General features: G+C 40.8%; 1 protein-coding gene across 4 annotated transcripts in view; it reads left to right on the top strand.

Annotated features, from left to right (window-relative positions):
• The window catches only part of KIAA0586 (KIAA0586 ortholog), a 122,505-nt gene that overhangs the window by 3,876 nt on the left and 100,332 nt on the right, over positions 1–18,297 (top strand). For all 4 annotated transcript variants that reach the window (XM_055133626.1, XM_055133628.1, XM_055133627.1 and 1 more), the window contains exons 4-9: positions 2,937–3,006; positions 5,665–5,734; positions 7,808–7,982; positions 9,123–9,344; positions 11,731–11,884; positions 15,979–16,146. In XM_055133626.1, coding sequence (XP_054989601.1) covers positions 2,937–3,006; positions 5,665–5,734; positions 7,808–7,982; positions 9,123–9,344; positions 11,731–11,884; positions 15,979–16,146 — 859 coding nt within the window. The remainder of the gene's footprint in view (positions 1–2,936; positions 3,007–5,664; positions 5,735–7,807; positions 7,983–9,122; positions 9,345–11,730; positions 11,885–15,978; positions 16,147–18,297) is intronic.

Raw genomic sequence — 18,297 nt, 5'->3', positions numbered from 1 at the left:
TTATTATATTCATGTTAAAATTTTCAGCATTCTTTGTCAATATGTTCTTAAATTGTTAGTAACAGGCCTTATTTTTGTTTACATTTCATTTGCAAAGATATACATTATACCACTGTAAACTGAATAATGTTTACATAGTAAATAAAAGGACTTCTGTAGAATAAAAAATATCCATAAATAAATTCATAGCTACTAAGAAGATTCTGCACTTAAAAAGAAATTCTGTTATTGTTCAGTGAAAATACTCCTTTTCACAGGTGGTGGTGGTGGAGGGGTGGTGGAGTGTGCTCTCATGCAGTACAGTGGCTTTGGAGGGACACACCCATAAGGTGACACCTGCCAACCTAGCCTGGCCAAATGGTTCGGTGCTCAGGCCAGAAGTGCTGCTTGTTAAAAATAAATAAATTATAAAAAAAATAAATAAATAAATAAAAAAGAATTTTTAAAAAAAAAGAAGTGCTGCTTGCATAGTAGTGGCTTGTGGGGGTGCACTGAAGCCTTCCCTGTGGTCATGGGGCATATGTGGTATCCAGCTGGTCTGGCTCATATAAAACAAGTGCTAGTGCTCCTGATTGCTGAACTATTACCCCTATCCTTCATGGAAATATTCTATGCATAGGATATAGAGACATAACATGACAATTTAATAACGTAATTAAATTTTTGAGGTGCAGTATTTGGGGCAATAGTGATTATACAGAGGGTAAGATGCTTGCCTTTCATGTTGCCAGTCTAGGTTCAATCCCCAGCATCCTATACAGTCTCCCAGGCCCTAGCAGGAGTGATTCCTGAGTGCAAAGCCAGGAGTAAACTCTGAGTACCACTGGGTGTGACCCCCAAACAGAACAAAGCAACAATTAAATAATTGTGAGATCTTTTATTTTTAGTTTTTGAAACATGTTTGGACTGGAGCGATAGCATAGTGGGTAGGGCATTTGCCTTGCATGTAGCCGACTGGGGTTCAATTCCTCTGTCCCTCTTGGAGAGCCCGGCAAGCTACTGAGAGTATCTCGCCTGCACAGCAGAGCCTGGCAAGCTTCCTGTGGTGTATTCGATATGCCAAAAACAGTAACAATAAGTCTCACAATGGAGACATTACTGGTGCCTGCTCGAGCAAATCAGCGAACAACGGGATGACAGTGCAGTGCTACAGAGGCATGTTTAAGAAATAGCAAAGTTCTTATCTTTTTTTTTTCTCCCCGTGGGATACCGCTCTTGGCAGTGCTCAGGAATTACTCCTTGTGGGGTTTAGGGTACTGGGTATTGAATCAGTGTTCACTACATACAAGGTAAGCACCCTACTGCTGTACTATGGCTCTAGCTCCAAGAAGAACTGTGTCTTAAGATGGATGAAGCAGTGCTGAGTGAATTTGCGACTTGCAGTGTCTTTTTTTGGGGGCAGAAGCCACACCGAGCAGTTCTCAGACTTCTGTCTCAGTTCTTAGGGAACCCTCTATGTTGCCGAGGATTGAATGGGATTGACTACGTACAAAGCAGGAGACATTTACTATGTACTGTCTCTCCAGAAGCAAAATCATGGTGATTTTGGTGGTTTGGTTTTTGGGTTTTGGGCCCTACCTGGCAGTCCTGGGCACTTATTCCTGGCTTGGTACACAGGGATCACTTCTGATCTGCTGTGCTATTATTCTTTCCCTCAAAAGTCATGGCTTCCCTCCGCCCCCACTTAGGGCACACCTTAGGGCTCAGGGGTTACTCCTGGCTCTGCACTAATGAATTACTCCTGAGTGTGCTCAGGGAACTATATGGGATGGTGGGGATTGAATCGGAGTTGGGATGGTGGGGATTGAATGCATGCAAGACAACATCCTTCCCTTTGTATTATTTCTCTGGTCCCAGTCATGGTATTTTTAACACTGTATAAGACTTTAGACATGAAGTCTAGGATTATACATAGGAGCATTATACATTATACAACAATTATACATTGTTGTCAGATGGTGTCACCTATAAAATGAGATGCTTTTCAGACCACATTCTGAACTCAGTTACAAAAATCTGTTGATTAACTAGTGATATTGTGTCACTTGACTATCTGTCCTGTATTGTTTCTGACTCACAGTCAATCAGATTTTCTTATTTAACTGTAGTAACTGGGATGTTTTATAAGGTGCTGTGCTAGCAGTGACAGATTTGTGTTTGAGCCTGAGTGTCAGCACCACTGTTGCTTGCTTATTCATTTCCTCTTCCATTTAGTTGACTGACTGCTTAATATTACCCACACAGTTAACTAATTCTTGAGTAGTCTAAAGGTATACAAGCATTGTACAGTCTTAGAAATTCACCTATAGATTACATAGATTTTTCACTTTTAGGAATTCAGTAGTTAGTACCTAATAAGGAATAAATCATAACCAAGGCAGGTAGTAAGAAAAGATGGATGGGAGGTAATGGATATAGATGTCAGGGGTGTCAGAAAGCTATGTAGTGTATGTGTATGTCTGAACTACGGAGATAACAGTACTCTAAGCAAGAGATCCAAAATATAGCAACCAAACTTAAAAATGTGCCTGTCAAGGACTGGACAGATAGTACAGTGCGTAGGCTTGAGTTTGGTCTCTCGTACTGCGTAGTCCCCTGAGCACCAGTAGGAGCAATCCCTGAGCTCAGAGCAAGGAGGAAGCCCTGGGTACCACTAGGTGGGTCACAAAAACAAACCCAAAACTAAAGAAATAAAAGAGATGTAGCTGTCAAGGAGTTGAGGTGAAGGGAGGGAACCTGGGGACATTAGCTGGGGAGGGGTGGGGGAAGTTGCCAGTGGTGTAGGATTCGTGTAGAGCATTATAGTCCTGAAACTCAAGTATGAGCAGCTATGTAAATCGTGGTGCCTTAGTATTTAAACATTTTTTAATGTGAAAAATAGTTAAAATACATAATACATCATAAGGTTTATGAAGCTTTCTTTTAATGTTTTAAAGAACTTTTCCAAGGATATTACAGCACAAAGGTTGCCTTTGGATAAAATGGAAGAACGCAGCAGACAAAAAGGTAAAAGAATGGATTTTTTTTTTTTATTGTGCTAAACCATATATAACATAAAATTGACAATTTTGTACCATTTTAAGTGTTCTGTGGCATTGGTTATGTTTATGTTGTGCAGCCATCACTGAATCCATCTCTAGAACTCTTTTTCTTTTCTTTTTTAATTTTTGATGTGAATACGGGGGATTCCATACCCCTTGGGTGCTCAGGGGCAACTTCCAACTCTGATTGTGGGTGTTTCTTGGCCGTGCATGGGGAAACATGCAGTACCTGGGCTTGAGCCCAGCCTCCTGGATCACAGCATGTGATGCTTTACTTCAGACCTTTATTTTCAGTAACAGAGAAACTTCTGTTTCTTCCAGCTGAAGCTTTGTATTTATTAAATGCTAATTCTTTTCTGTCTTTGTTTTTTTTTGGGATACACCCAGCAGTGCTCAGGGGATACTCCTGGCTTTGCCCTTAGGGATCACTTCTGGCAGACTCAGGAGACCACATGGAATGCCAGGAATCTCACTCCTGGTGGGCTCAGGGAATCATATGGGATACTGGGAATTGAGCTGGGTCGGCCGCATTCAAGGCAAGCACCTTACCCACTGTACTATCTCTTCTACCACTAAGTAAAAATCTTTATCCCTCCCTCTCTCTATTCCATAACAGCTATCACTGTACTTTTTGTATCAGTTAATTTCATATAAATTGGATTTTACATGTTGTCCTTTAGTAATTGACTTATTTCCTCATATACTTTGTATAAATAGATTCTTGCCTTTCTCTGATTGGCTTACTTCACTTGCAGTATCTTTTTTCATTTGCAGTATCTTTTCTATTTTTTCAGTGCTAGAGATTGAACCCAGATACTCATATGAATGAGAAATGACTCTACCTCTGAGCCATATGTCCAGCTTACTTGCCATATTTTCTTGCTGTATTCATGCTACATAGTGTCAGAGTAATCTTTGCAATAATCATTGCTTTGTTAGACATTCATTAAACAGCCTTAGAGATTTTTCTTGTTCTTTTAAATTATTTCACCTTCCAAATTAACAATGAGTATGACCTCTAAAATCAAGAAAAATGTTTCTTGGCTGGAGATATTGTATAGAGGTAAGGCACTTGTCTTACATGAAACTGACTTTATTTCAATTCCACGTGCCCCATGTGGTCCTCCTAATACCACCGGAAGTGATACCAAAGCCCAGATCCAGGGACTAGGTGCAAAAAAGCCCTTCTCCAAATAAGGAAAAGGGAACAGTTACCAATGGTAATAGTAAATTGGGTCCGGAGCTATAGCGCAGTGCTTAGAACATCTATTTTGCAAGCATATTATCACAAGTTCAATCCCTGGTTCCTCCACCTGTGCCAAGCATAATCGTGGCATCTCTGCTGTCTGTGTTCCTTGATGCTATGATTGATTTTTGGCCACACTGCAACCAGGTGTGCCTGAGTGCTTCAACAAAGGTATATGGCCCCATAAAAAGGTATGTGAACCCCCTGGCCTGGAAGGGTGACTAGCCAGAATGTGTGTAAGCATCAGAGGTGAACCCCAGCAGAAAAATAAAATAAAGGTGTGTGAGTACCACAACCAGAATGTACATGCCTCCACTAAAGAGAGAACGCCCCGGAGAATACCATAGCTGACCTGTGCAAGGTTGTGTGACTCACTGCATCAGCAACAAAGAGAAGGGGTTACCCTCTAGTTGTCTCTGCACATATGCCAGTTGCAGTGCTTCCTGAAGGTCTCTGTGATGCTCACACATGTTTTCTAGGGTTCTGCTTGCTGGATGCAGGCTGTGGTGCTCACACATGCCCCCTCCCACCCTCCTCGCCCTTTTTGTTTAAAAAAAAAATGAGGGGGCTGCATCCAGCTGTGCTCAGGGGACCCTCCTGCTGGAGTAGTGGGACCATATGGGGTGCTGGGGATCGAACCCCGCTCAGCACATGCAAGGCAAGTGCCTTACTCACTGTAATATCTACCTAGCCCCTCACACACCTTTTTCAGTTGCAGTGTTTGCCAGGAGTTGTGTGCCTCTGTTCGGCTGTGGCGTCACCCCAAATCACTTGCAGCTCTGGGGAGCACAGACAGCAGAGCCCCCCGGAACATGCTCAGGGCATGTGGCAGTATGTGGCAGCAATGGGGACTGAATTTGTTGTAATCTTCAGTTTGCAAGTCAGGCTATCTGAGCCACTGAGATATTTCTCTAGACCTCTACCTTTGGATTTTTGAGTATTGTGGGTTCTACACCCAGCTGTCATTGGGGACATATAATAGCAGGTATGAACCCAGTGGTGTTTAGGACATCCTGTGATGCCTGGAGTTGATGACAGTCGTGCCCCTGTATTGTATTTTATAAGGCATGTGCTCTGTAAGGTGAACTATATCCTTTGCCCCTCCTTGCCATTTTGGGGGGGCATTAGGGCACATTGTTGGTGTTCAGGGGCCATATACAGTGCTGGGGACCAGATCTGGCTGGGATTCAACCAACCATATGTGCAAGGCGGATGCAAGTCACCTGTACCTTCTCTCTGGCCCTCCCATCCTTTTTTAAATCGAGAAGTCTGTTGCTAAATTCTTAAGATTCTTTTAGTTAAAATCATTTTTACTAGCTTATTATAACTGAATGCATGTTCAGGAGCTTATAAAGTATAAGTTTTTATCTTTTGCAGAAGATGACATCTTGATTTCTCAGTATGCCATGGGGCAGAAAGATGCTTTAAGAGCAGTTTTGAAGCAAAAGTAAGTTTCACTCGAAGAAAGTAAGTAGTGCATTACCCCCCCTTTTTTTTTGGTATGGGTTATTTAAAATCAGCTTCATTTTTACTTTGGGATAATTTCCTCTGAATGCGGAGAGGTTTGTGCATTTTTCCAGTTTTTTTATATACTTAGAAGTTTTTTACATGTGCTCTGCAATAATTACTGATTTGATAATTAGAAAAATAAATTGAAAGCCTATAAAGAAGTTTATATATAGCTCTATCACGTTATATCTCTTAGTGGTCAGTTAACTTGTTAAATGTAGAGTGTGATTTAAAATCCTTTAGTTTTAAGGATTTTTAAGTCACATTCAGTCTTCAGACAAGAATACTGAAAGATAAGGAATATCTGAGTTATAGTTTCTTAGTACTCAGATATACATATAATGCCTAATATGTGCACACAAACACACACACACAGTGCCTACTTTGTGGTTGATTTCTTCTTACTTGGTGCTCTTCTATTCCCTGGCTTACATGGACTATAGCTGGGGAGAGAATATGTACACATGTGAACAATGAGTAATTTAGGAACTGTGGCAGAAAACAGCTTTATGTTCCACATATTGTTTAAATGATCTGTATAAACATTTAAGCCATAAGATGACTCATTATCAAGCTGACAGTGTTTGTAAAAGCAATTATGGAAGGTAGAGATCAACAGTAAATATTATAAGGACAGATTTATTGAAAAAAAAGGTAGCTTTAAGTTGGATTGTAAAGGAGAATAATATAATAAATTAGGTGGAAGTTGGAGAGAATTCAGGGAAACAGAAACCGTGGAGTCAGGGCTGGAGAGATAGTACAGCGCACAACTGACCCTGACTAGATCTTTGCCACCAATAAGGTACTCTGAGCCCAGCCAGAAGTGAACCCTGAGAACTGTAGAGTGTGGCCCCAAAACCAAAAATAAAGGTTTGAAGTCAGCTGTGAGTGTGGTGTGGTGTAGTCAGCAGAGTGTGATTCCAGAGAGAGGTAATTTGGTGACATACTAGGTGTATCGGAAGCCAGAATGTGCCCAGAAGGTGAGTGTGTGGGAAACCAAGCCTATTCAGCTGTTTTTAAGGAACTGTTTTTGAATTTTGTTGTTTGTTTTTGGGTTACACCTGGCAGTGCTCAGGGCTTATTCCTGGCTTAATGTTAGGAGTTACTTATGGTATGTCAAGGGACTACCTAGCATGAGGGGCATAGAACCTAGGTTGGCTGCATGCAAGTGCCCTACTCACTGTACATCTCTCTCGCCACCAATTTTTGAATTTTAAATAGTGATATATATGAGTGGGAAGTTTCAAAGCAAGTAAAAACTGAGAGAACAAAACAGTTGACAAGAAATGATTATTTTTTTGTTTTGTTGTTTTGGGGCCACACCTGGTGGTGGTCAGGGCTTACTCCTGACTCTGTAGTTAGGGACCGCTCCTGGCAGTGCTTAGAGGACCTCATATGGTGCCAGAGATTGAACTTAATAGACCATGAGCAAGGTGAATGCCTATTCTCTCTGCGTTCTCTCTGGCCCCTGATAGTGATGTTTTACTAATTTTGCTCACACCACACCTGGTGGCACTTAGAATCTTGTCCTTGTTTCAGTGATCCAGGTAGGTATTTAGGGTTCCCAAGGTGCTAAGATCAAACATGGGCCTTCTGCAAAGCACATGTTTAAACCATCAGGTATTTCTCCTGTTCTCCCTTTTGGAAAGTTAGAGAATGAACCTGTTGAGTTCCTGCCTTGCCTCTATAATTCTATGACACTGTCCCTGCAATTGTGATGAAATAGTTGACAAAATTTAATGACTCTTTGGTTTAAGAAGGTACGTAGAGTATAGAGATGGCAAGATAACTAACATTTTGAGACTGGAGAGAAAAAAAAAACGATGTGTTTAGCAATACTGAGGAAACATCACAGAGGAGTAAGTTTAAGAATTCTGTGTGGTTTTTAAAATTCCAGGGGGTGCACTAGAGAGATAGTACAGCACCTTCAGCAGATCGGTACTTATAGGTATTTTTTAAAATGGTTCAGTGTAGTTTCCTAAGCATATTTTTATCCCCATTTTATTTACAGAGCTCAAACCATTCCTGTTTTTAAGGAAGTAAAGGAGCAGCTTTTGGAAGATGCTGGGCCAGAGAAGGACTCTGCCCCTCAGGAGACCAGAGCTTCACCGAGTGGACTCGACTCAGCTGCCACTGTAGCTGCAGCTACTGCTGCGGCCATTGCGACAGCGGCACCACTGATAAAGGTAGACTCTCACAACTGTGTTTAAAAGGCCAAAACATATACTAGGGACTGATTCTGCACGTAGCTGAGTCAAACTTTAGACTGACGACGTTGTAGTCAGTTGTAGACGACGTTGCTTTCAACTTGAAAGAATTTTCCTGCAGTGGTGTGCTATATTGCCTTGTAGGAGTTGAGACTTCTTTTAGAAAGATTTTTTTAAATTACTATTTATTATGTCAAATTGACATTATATGTATGTGTGTATGCATGGGAATTAGGGATTTGGTCACACCTGGATGTTTTCTAAAATTACTGCTGACTCCTGTGTCTGATCAGGGATTTCTCTTGGAAGGGCTTGGGGGACCGTATATGGTGCTGGGAATAGAAACGGGGTTAGCCACATTCTAGGCAACACCTTAACTCCTGTACTCTCTCTGGCCCCACAACATGAGATTTTTCCCTTATTGCTCTGATAATGCCAGAGAACCCAGGATTTTCTCAGTTTGGTACCAAAAAATCTGTATTCTTGAGAAATTTCCTCAGTCCACTGCAACCCAGGATAATTGATCATCCTTATTTTAGAGCTTAAAGGCTCCTCAGAGTCCATCTGTCAGTCATTTCCTTGGCTTGTCAATGGGAAAGTTAGGATAGGCAAAAGACTATAGCTAATATAACTATAGTCAATATAACTGTAGCTAATCAGTAGCAAGACTAGAAGTTAAGACTGCTGACCTAACTCAGTCTTAGTGAAATCTCAAAATCTGCTTTGTTTTGCTATTTCCTTGCGATAGCACAGTGGGTAGGGCATTTGCCTTGCACGCGACCAACCCGGGTTCGATTCCTCTGTCCCTCTTGGAGAGCCCAGCAAGGTACCGAGAGTATTCCGCCTGAATGGCAGAGCCTGGCAAGCTACCCGGGTCATATTCGATATGCTAAAAACAGTAACAAGTCTCACAATAGAGACATTACTGGTGCCCCCTCAAGCAAATCGATGAACAACAGGATGACAGTGCTACAGTATTGTAAAAATTCTATGTAGCAAATTCAATATAACATAAAATTTACATAGGGAAACTCTTGTTCATATCTCTATAAACTCACTTTTCTTCGCTTTTTAAAGCAATTAAACATAGTTTTTGATCTTTTGATCTTTTTCTCTCAGGTACAAAGTGATTTGGAAGCAAAAGTCAATTCTGTTACAGAATTGATCAATAAGTTACAGGAGACGGATAAGCAGTTACAGCGTGTTACAGAGCAGCAGACAGGCCTTCAGAAGAGTCAAGAGAAAGTTCACTGTCATGATCACGAGAAGCAAATGAGTGCGTTTATGGAGCAGCACATTAGGCATCTTGAGAAACTGCAGCAACAGCAACTAGATATCCAGGTATTTATATAAAGCCACCGTGACTCTCAGATCCCTCGTCACTGGGAACTAAGTTGACAATCATTCCTCATTGCAGTGGCTCATTTAACTGTAACCCTTTCACTTCTTGCATAATGATTGGCTTGGCCATGCTTCCCGTGTAGGAAAAGACTGATGCACGTGCTGGTTAGACACCACTAACCAGAGAGAATATTCAGTAGAGCTGGTTTCCTTTTGTATTTCTGTTCACACCGTTAAAAAAGCTCTTATATCACATCGCAGATATTTGTAATTGGAGTTTATAAAAACAGAATAGATTTCCTTATTCATGGTTTTGCTTCCTATAATTTAGGGAAATAATGCCAACAAGGTTATGGTTATTTGGGGGGATGGGGGCTGCCACACTCTGTCATCAGGGGTTTTCTGATTCTGCACTCAGGAATCACTCTAGATGGACTTGGGGGACAGGATGGGGTACCTGGGATCAACCCCGGGCCAGCCATATGCAAGGCAGTATCCCTACTTCTGTACTATGTTGTTCTAGCCACATAGATGTTTTTTGAGCCACCACATGCATATAACTTATATTATAGTATATTATTAAATTGTTTTACTTTATTATCAGATGTTAATGAGCAACGGGATGACAGTGACAGTTAATTTCCACTGTACCTAATTTGTAAATTAAAGTTTTGTTATTAGTTTGTATGTGTAAAAAATATATAGTATTGGTTTCAGAGACAGCATAGCAGGTCAAGCCCGTGCTTGCATGTGGCTAACTCAGTTCAATCCCAGCACCCCATTTGATCTCCCAAGCCCTGTGAGGTATGATTCCTGATCTCAGAACCAGCAAAAGAGTGTGTAAAAGCCTGAGTACAGTTGGGTGTGGCCCCAAAACAAAAACAAAAAAGTGAAATTATATATACATATATGTATACACGGATATATATAAAGTTCTGTACTATGTTTTTTTTTCTTTATAGTTTTTTTGTTCTTGGGCGACACTTATTGGTGTACAGGGCTTACTTCTGACTGAGCTCAGGGAACACTGTCAGGAATTGTTGGAACCATATGAGGTTCCAAGGATTCAACCTGGGTAGGCCACATACAAAATTCCTTATCTACTTATTGGCCCCTGGAGTTTGGAATTTAATTTTTCTTTGTTTGGGGGCCACACCCATCAATGCTCAGGTGTCACTCTTGGTTTTGCATTCAGGAATTCCTGCTGGTGGTGCTCGAGGGAATACATGAGATGCCAGGATCGAATCTGGGTCGGCCACTTGAAAGGCAAAAACCTGACCCACTGTACCCGCTCCAGCCCCCTGGAGTTTGGATTTTTTAGCCAATCCCTGTCTGATCCTACATCTTTTTTTATGGTTTTTCTCTACCTAGTATACAACTTTTAAAATCATTTTTATTAGGTAAAATATTTACTTATTCAGGATATTTTAGTAATGGTGTTGAAAACTGTGTTGCCCCTATATTTCCCACTTGGTCTAAAATTGCATTTTTTAATTGCTGTTACTGAAAGAGCCTCCAGTGTAGCACCATTGGAAAGGACAAGTAAAGAAAGGCTTCTAAATCACAGGGCTAAGACAAATGGAGATGTTACTGAGACCGCTCAAGAAAATCGATGATCAGTGGGATGATGACGATGATGATGATGATGATGATGAGCATATATATTCAAATATTTCCTTTTATTTTATTTTTATGGTGCTGGGGATAAATCTAGCTTCCCACATGCAAGGGAAAGTGCTCTACTGTGGGGTTATTTCTTTAGATCCTGATAATTGGGTTTTTTTGTGTGTCTGTGTGTGGGGTGGGGTAGAGTTTGGGGAGAATTTTTTTATTCCCAGCAGTGCTCAGGAACTGCTCCTGGCTCTGTACTCAGGAATCACTCCGGCAGTGCTCAGGAGACTACTCTGGTGCTGGGCATCAAACCAGGGTCAGTCACCTATGAGGCAAACACTTTACCCTTGCACTAACTCCCTGGCTCCTGGTAAGGTTTTTTAATCTTCATATGAAATTTCACATTCCTTGATATAAAAGATAAGATGTTTTGCTTTTAACTTCTCTTGTTGGGGTAGAGACCTGGTTCTAGGGTCTCTCCCTCTGGCCCACTCCTAGCCTGTTTCAGGGGTTCGTGCACCTTCTCTGTGATAGAATTAAAGGTAAGATTCAGAATGGTTCAATTCAGTGATCAAGATCACACTGAAGAGAGCCAAACTCCACCCAGTCTTTGTGGCAATATATCCCACCAGTGGCATTTCTGCTACAGTGGATTGTTACAGTGTGATATATGACTTTCATTGTTTCTGAAATATATTTATTTAAGTACTCTGTATTTTGTCATCCAATTTTCAAATGACATTTGAATCTAATACAGGGATTTTGTGTCTTTTAGACTCATTTCATCAGTGCTGCATTCAAGACTAGTAATTTTCAGTCAGTCATACTGCCTCATTCTAATGCAGTAGAAAAGAATTCTGTGAAACCAGACCATTCTCATTTTGGTAGCAGTAATCTATCCTCACATAACATATTTGCTTCCAAACAAGGTAAACAAGGTTGCTATGAACAAATACTGTCAATTATGAATTTCCTTTGTAGTGTATGAGCTGAATACTTACTAAGTTACATAAGACTAAGTTTTTGCCAGATAAAATGAGTTCTTTTCAGTTAAAATATTTTAATCCATTTAAAAAAATTTATTCTCTCAAATTATGGATCATGTCCTGCTTTGTGGTTTAATTAATATAAAATTATTAATTGTGGAAAGTATTTTGATATTTTAAAGTTAAAAAGGTTTTACTTATCAGATATCAAAATATTTATTGATTTTTCAGTTCCCTAAAAGAGCACATTTTTTTTCTTTTTGTTGATTTGGTTAGGGGAGTAGCTGCCTGATTACAGTTATTAACTATTTCTAAGTATTTTCAGAGTTAGTAGAAAAATATTAAAAATCCCTATACTAATAAAGAAATATAAGTATTTCCAGCTACAAAGATAAGTGTTAAACATTTGAGGGCACGAAAGTTAGTACATTCAGGAAAGATAAGGTACAAATCCTTGAACTCAGATTTTGTAGCTTTCTTCCAAATTTTGCTTATCAAGAAAAATCCGAGAGGAATCTAGTATTCATTTTATTAGAGTTCACTGATTACTCTTTGCCCCTTCATATTGAGAGTGTGACTCTCAGTTCTCTTAATATTCACTTAAGTTGAGTTTGCTATTCCATTGTAACAGTTATCATTCAAAATGCTGTCTAAGCCTTGTCAGTTTTTTAATATTAGCAAGGTAGCCCTTAAATAAACAGTTTTCCATTTTCAGTGAAAGTCAGTACCCTATCCATCTTATATTTTTTTCCTTTGGTGATTAGTTGTTCGTTGTGTGCCACTGTTGATAAACATTATGAAAGTAACAGGTTCCACATGCTGAAGATAATCTAATCTTACCTGTGTAGGGGTGGATGGCTATACCTCTAGGGAATGATGATGGAAAACTGAGAAAAAAAGACTGATTGTGGATCAAATTGCAACAGAAAAGGAAACTAATATTTTATCTTCTGCTGAGTTTCTCTGTTGTGAACCTGAAATTCTTTAACTTGAACTGTATCTCTGCCTTACCAGAGTACTTGTTGAATCTCTATGGAATGATACTTACCTTTCTGTTTTCCATGGTTCAGTTTTTTTTTTAATTTTTTAAAATTTTATCACCATGTGGAAAGTTACAAAGTTCTCAGGTTTATGTCTCAGTTATACCATATTCAAACACCATCCCTTCACCAGTGCCCATATTCCACCACCAAAATCCCCAGTATACCCCCGCCCCCGCCCCCCACCCCAACTGTATAACTGATGAATTTCACTTCATTTTCTCTTTACCTTGATTACGTTCCATATTTCAACACAAAACTCACTATTATTGTGGGAGTTATACCCCCAAACAAGATAACCCTAATAAGGAAGCATTTGATAATTAGTTTTCCATTAAAAGATTGTATGTTTTCAGGGGCCGGAGCGATAGCACAGCGGGTAGGGCGTTTACCTTGCACTCGGCCGACCCGGGTTCGATCCCCGGCATCCCATATGGTCCCCCAAGCACCGCCAGGAGTAATTCCTGAGTGCAAAGCCAGGAGTAACCCCTGAGCATCGCTGGGTGTGACCCAAAAAAGCAAAAAAAAAAAAATGTATGTTTTCAGGTTTTAGAAAAGGTCGCAAGGCCGCTAACGCGGCCGCGCAGCTCAGATGTATCCCAGTCCCGAATCCCGGAGCCGTGTTAGTTGCTGCTCAGTGTCGCCAGGGCTCCATCTGGAGAAGGTGTGCTGGCTGCACCTCCTCCGTCTGGCTCCCTGGTGTTGCTCGCCCCAAGTTGGGTCCGGAGCATTTTCCGGGCCGAGTTGCTCACCAGAATGCCTGGCCACTTCTCTGTTGAATGTGGCAAGATGGCGCTGAGGGTGGGTCGAGGGTGTGACTTCCGGCGTCCGGGACCACTTGGAGGCTGGGCTGGCGCCGCCCCACTCCAGTGCCCCCCCCCCCCCCCCGCGGCTCGGATGTGTCCCAGTCCCGAATCCCGGAGCCATGTTAGTTGCTGCTCAGTGTCGCATGGTTCAGTTTTTAAATGTATTTTACGAATAAGACATTTAATAAAAAATAAAATAAAATGTGGGCTGGAGCGATAGCACAACGGGTAGGGCGTTTGCCTTGCACGCAGCCAACCCAGGTTCAATTCCCAGCATCCCATATTGTCCCCCAAGCACTGCCAGGAGTAATTCCTGAGTGCAGAGCCAGGAGCAACCTCTGTGCATCACCAGGTGTGACCCAAAAAAGAAAAAAAAATTTAAAAAAATAAAATGAAATAAAAATGGGACATAAAAAAAGAGAGTAAATCATTTAAAGAAAAAAACATAAGAGACAGGAGAGACAGTGGGTAGGACACTTGCCTTGCATGTGGCCAACCCAAGTTTGGATACCCAGCACCTCATCTGGTCCCCTGAGCCTCCCCAGGGGAAGTAGTGAAACCCTGAGCATAGCTGCATGTGGCTTGAAAAAGGAAAAAGAAAATAAATATAGAACCTATTTTTGTTAAACCTTTGAAATTTAAAATAAATGAATAAGTAACTCCAAATTATTGGTATTTGAGTAATAAGCTAATAAAAATTGGGCTGGGGCAATAGTACAGCAGGTAGGACTCTTTGCCTGGTATGCAGCGATCCAGGTTCAATCTCCGACACACCGTTTGGTCTCTCAAACCCACTAGGAGTGATCCCTGAGTGCAGTCAGGAGTATGCCCTGTGCATGGCCCAGTGTGGCTCCCAAACAAAACAAAACCAAAAAAAAGGAAAAAGAAAATTAAGGGCCTATCAGTTTTATGCAGAATAGTATTTTCAACTTCGATTTGTCAGAACATTGTATTTCAGAGTTTTAAAGACTGCTTGTGCTAGTATATGGGTTTATTTTGGATTTTGCTTTTGGGCCATGCCTGGCAGTGCTCGGGACTACTCCTAGCTTTGTGCTTGACTGGGGGCCAGGTGATACTAAGGATCAAACCCTGGCTTCCTGTATGCAAAATACATGTTCACCCTTTCAATGTGTCTCTGACTCTGGGCTTACTCTTAAAACTTTTGTGGATAATTTTTTTTTTCAATACTTTAGTTTTTCCTTTGTAGGATTTCTTCTTTTTTTCTTTCTTATTTTGATTTTTGCTTTTTGGGTCACACCCATCAATGCTCAGGGGTTACTCCTGGTTCTGCACTCAGGAATTACCCCTAGCGGTGCTTGGGAGGGACCATATGGGATGCCAGGGATCAAACCCAGGTCGCTGCATGCAAGGCAAATGCCCTACCCGCTTTCTATCACTCCGACCTATGATTTCTTATATTTGTAAGATGCCTAATATTTTACAACAAAAGCATGTTCCTTTTGAAACTGTTATATAATAATATGAGTCAGTTTAAATTCAAAGGAGGTAAGATGAAGCATGGTGCTTATGATTTTCTTGTTCAAGGTCACCATGTTTGAGAGAAGGAGAGGGAGAGAGGACTAAAGTGATAGCTGGAACTTTGGTTTCAGCATGACCCACCTGTATGCTTGCTAAATATAGAGAGACTTGCTTCAAACCTGATTCCAGAAAACTCCTGGCTCACAATTTTTCATTTTCAGAATCGTTTGTGTGGGGGGTACTGTGTATGTGGGAGGGAAGAAATTGGCCACAGCCAGCAGTTCTCAGGGGCTACTCCCGACTCTGTGCTCAGGAGTCATTGATGGTGCTCAGGGCACTGTGTGTAGTGCTGCCGTTTGAACTGGAGTTAGCGTTTTTCTTTTTCTTTTTTTTTTTTTTTGCTTTTTGGGTTACACCCGGTGATTCACAGGGGTTACTCCTGGCCCTGCACTCAGGAATTACTCCTGGTGGTACTCAGGGGACCATATGGGATGCTGGGAATCGAACCCGGGTCGGCCATGTGCAAGGCAAACGCCCTACCCGCTGTGCTATCACTCCAGCCCCTAATTTAGTATTTTTATGTCTAATGTTTTTATATCCATAACTTGTCTAGCCTGTATCATTTCCTTTTAGTTTTACAGTATGGGAAAATAGTAATATTCTACAATTAAATTTTTTAAAAATAAGTTAAATTTATTATTTTCTCTTAAAGCACCTTCAAGAGAGATTGAAGGTAAAGACCTTGATAAACAGCTATCTCCCTTGGAGACACCAGCACCACGCAGGTTTGCTCCTATACCTGTTTCAAAGGATGATAAAATAGCAAAGAGGGAAAATCCTATAGAAGAAAAAGAAAATATGGTGATGTCAGGACATACAGGTAATAAGGCAGTTATTATAGCAGCCATTGCTTTTATTAGACATCTCAAATTAGGAACTGATTTGCACTCGTGATTTCTAGTTCTCTAACATATGTCATAATATCTAAAGTAGGATCTCTATTTTTAATATTTTTCTTTGAGTCACTTAAATTGAGCAAATCCAATGTCTTAAGATTATTTGGAGAAATAATTGGAGGCATACAGTTATAATGTCTTCTAATAAACTTTATTATTTAAACTTGAACAAGTTTTGTTAATTGGTAATTAAAACTATACATTGCTGAAATTAAAACTATTTACTTTAGAGCCTGTTTTCTTGCTTTTTTTATGGTCACACCCAGAGGTGTTCAGGACTTAACTCCTGGCTCCACACTCAGGGATCATACCTGGCAGAGCTTGGGGGATCATGGTCATATAAGGTATTGGGGATCAAACCTGGGTTAGGCTGTGTGCAAGGAAAGTGCATACTCAAGTTTGCATACTCAAGCCCAGTGTTAAACTTTGAGTTTTATTGTTAAAATCACATCTAAAACCAGTGTAAGGAAATACACTTTATGGGACAAGAGTGGCAATACAGAGGGTAAGGCTCTTACCTTACATATGGCTGACGGGGGTTTGATTTTCAATACCACAATAAGACCTCTGAATGCTGCTAGGAGTTATCCCTGAGCTTAGAGCCAGAAATAAGCCATGAGCACTGCCAAGTGTGGCCCAAAAACAAAAATGAAAAACATGAACATCTGGAGCACTAGTACAACTAGTAGGGTATTTGCTTTGGACTTGGCCAACCCAGCTTCGTTACCCAGAATTTTTCCTGAGTCTGCAAGGAGTGATCCCTGATGGTAGAGCCAGGAGTCAACACTAAGCACTGCCAGATGTGGCCCAAAAACCAAAATGAAGAAAAACAAAAAAAATAAGTTTAACATCAATTATTCTGCTCAATTGCAAGGCTATGTGCACTTTTTATTAAAGAATAAGAAAGTGACTTGAAATAATTTTATAGACCCTGAAAAGATAACTTTGCAAGAACCAGAGAAGAGAGTACAGGAGGTAAAGCACTTTGCCTTGCAGTGTGTGGACATTTCAGCTGACTCTGGTTGGATCACTAATACAGTGTATGGTCTCCTAATGACTGTGAGGGGTCCCTCCTGAAGCTGTGGTGTGCAATCCAACCCCCCTACCCAAATATTTGTGTATACACACACACACACACACACACACACACACACACACACACACACACACACACATATATATATATATATTCCCTCTAGTGAAAGTAAGTGAAAAAGTTAGTAAGCCTTCTTGTAATTACTTTAGTGTAATCAAGCAAGTTGGGTCAAGGCATTGTGATACTTCTCATTCAAATTCCTTTGTTCTGTGATAAATGGGAATTAATCCCTAAAATTTATTATTATTTCTTTTAAATTGACTACCCCCTTCCCCCACCTTGCCTTTGTAAATGTTATGGCAACTGTGAGTGGCGCAGATGTTTGCATGTAGTATTTGCCAGAGGCCACTTATCCCATGGTGGTGCGTGCATGCTCAGCTGTGATGTGCACCAGGGTTCACACTTCTTTAGTTGCAATACTTGCACCTGAGCTCACTGGGATTCACATGTACATGCTTTATTTGTGGTGTTTGCACACTTTCTGATTGTAGTTTTCCTGGGGTTGCACATTATAGTTGAACTCATACATGTGTTTGCTGAGGGTTTATCTATTTGTGTGTGTGTGTGTGTGTGTGTGTGTGTGTGTGTGTGTGATTGGGCCTCGCCTGGTAATACTCGGGTTACTTTTGGCTCTGCATACAGGAGTTATTTTATTCCTGGCAAGCTTGGGGGTCATATGGGATGCCGGGAACCCAACTTAGGTTGGCCCTGGGCACATGCTCTGTGCACTGTACTATCGCTCTGGCCCCTGTGCTCACACTTTAGACTGGATTGAATCGATGATCATTGTAAGTTAACCTAATATAAATATATGTGAGATTGGCTTGCTCTTTAAGCTCATGTTCTCCCTTGAATATAGATCTTGCTTGTTTGTCTGTTTCTTTGCTTGCAGATTCCCACCATGGAGAAACCCAGGTAATCTCTTGAGCAGATTTTTCTCTTCCTCTCACATCTTTCTAAGCAATTTTCATTCAATAAA

The sequence above is a fragment of the Sorex araneus genome, chromosome 3 (genome assembly GCF_027595985.1).
Source record: "Sorex araneus isolate mSorAra2 chromosome 3, mSorAra2.pri, whole genome shotgun sequence".
In the NCBI taxonomy this organism is placed as follows: domain Eukaryota; kingdom Metazoa; phylum Chordata; class Mammalia; order Eulipotyphla; family Soricidae; genus Sorex; species Sorex araneus.
The sequence above is the reverse complement of the archived record's forward strand: the minus strand, read 5'-3'. Positions and strand labels throughout refer to the sequence as shown.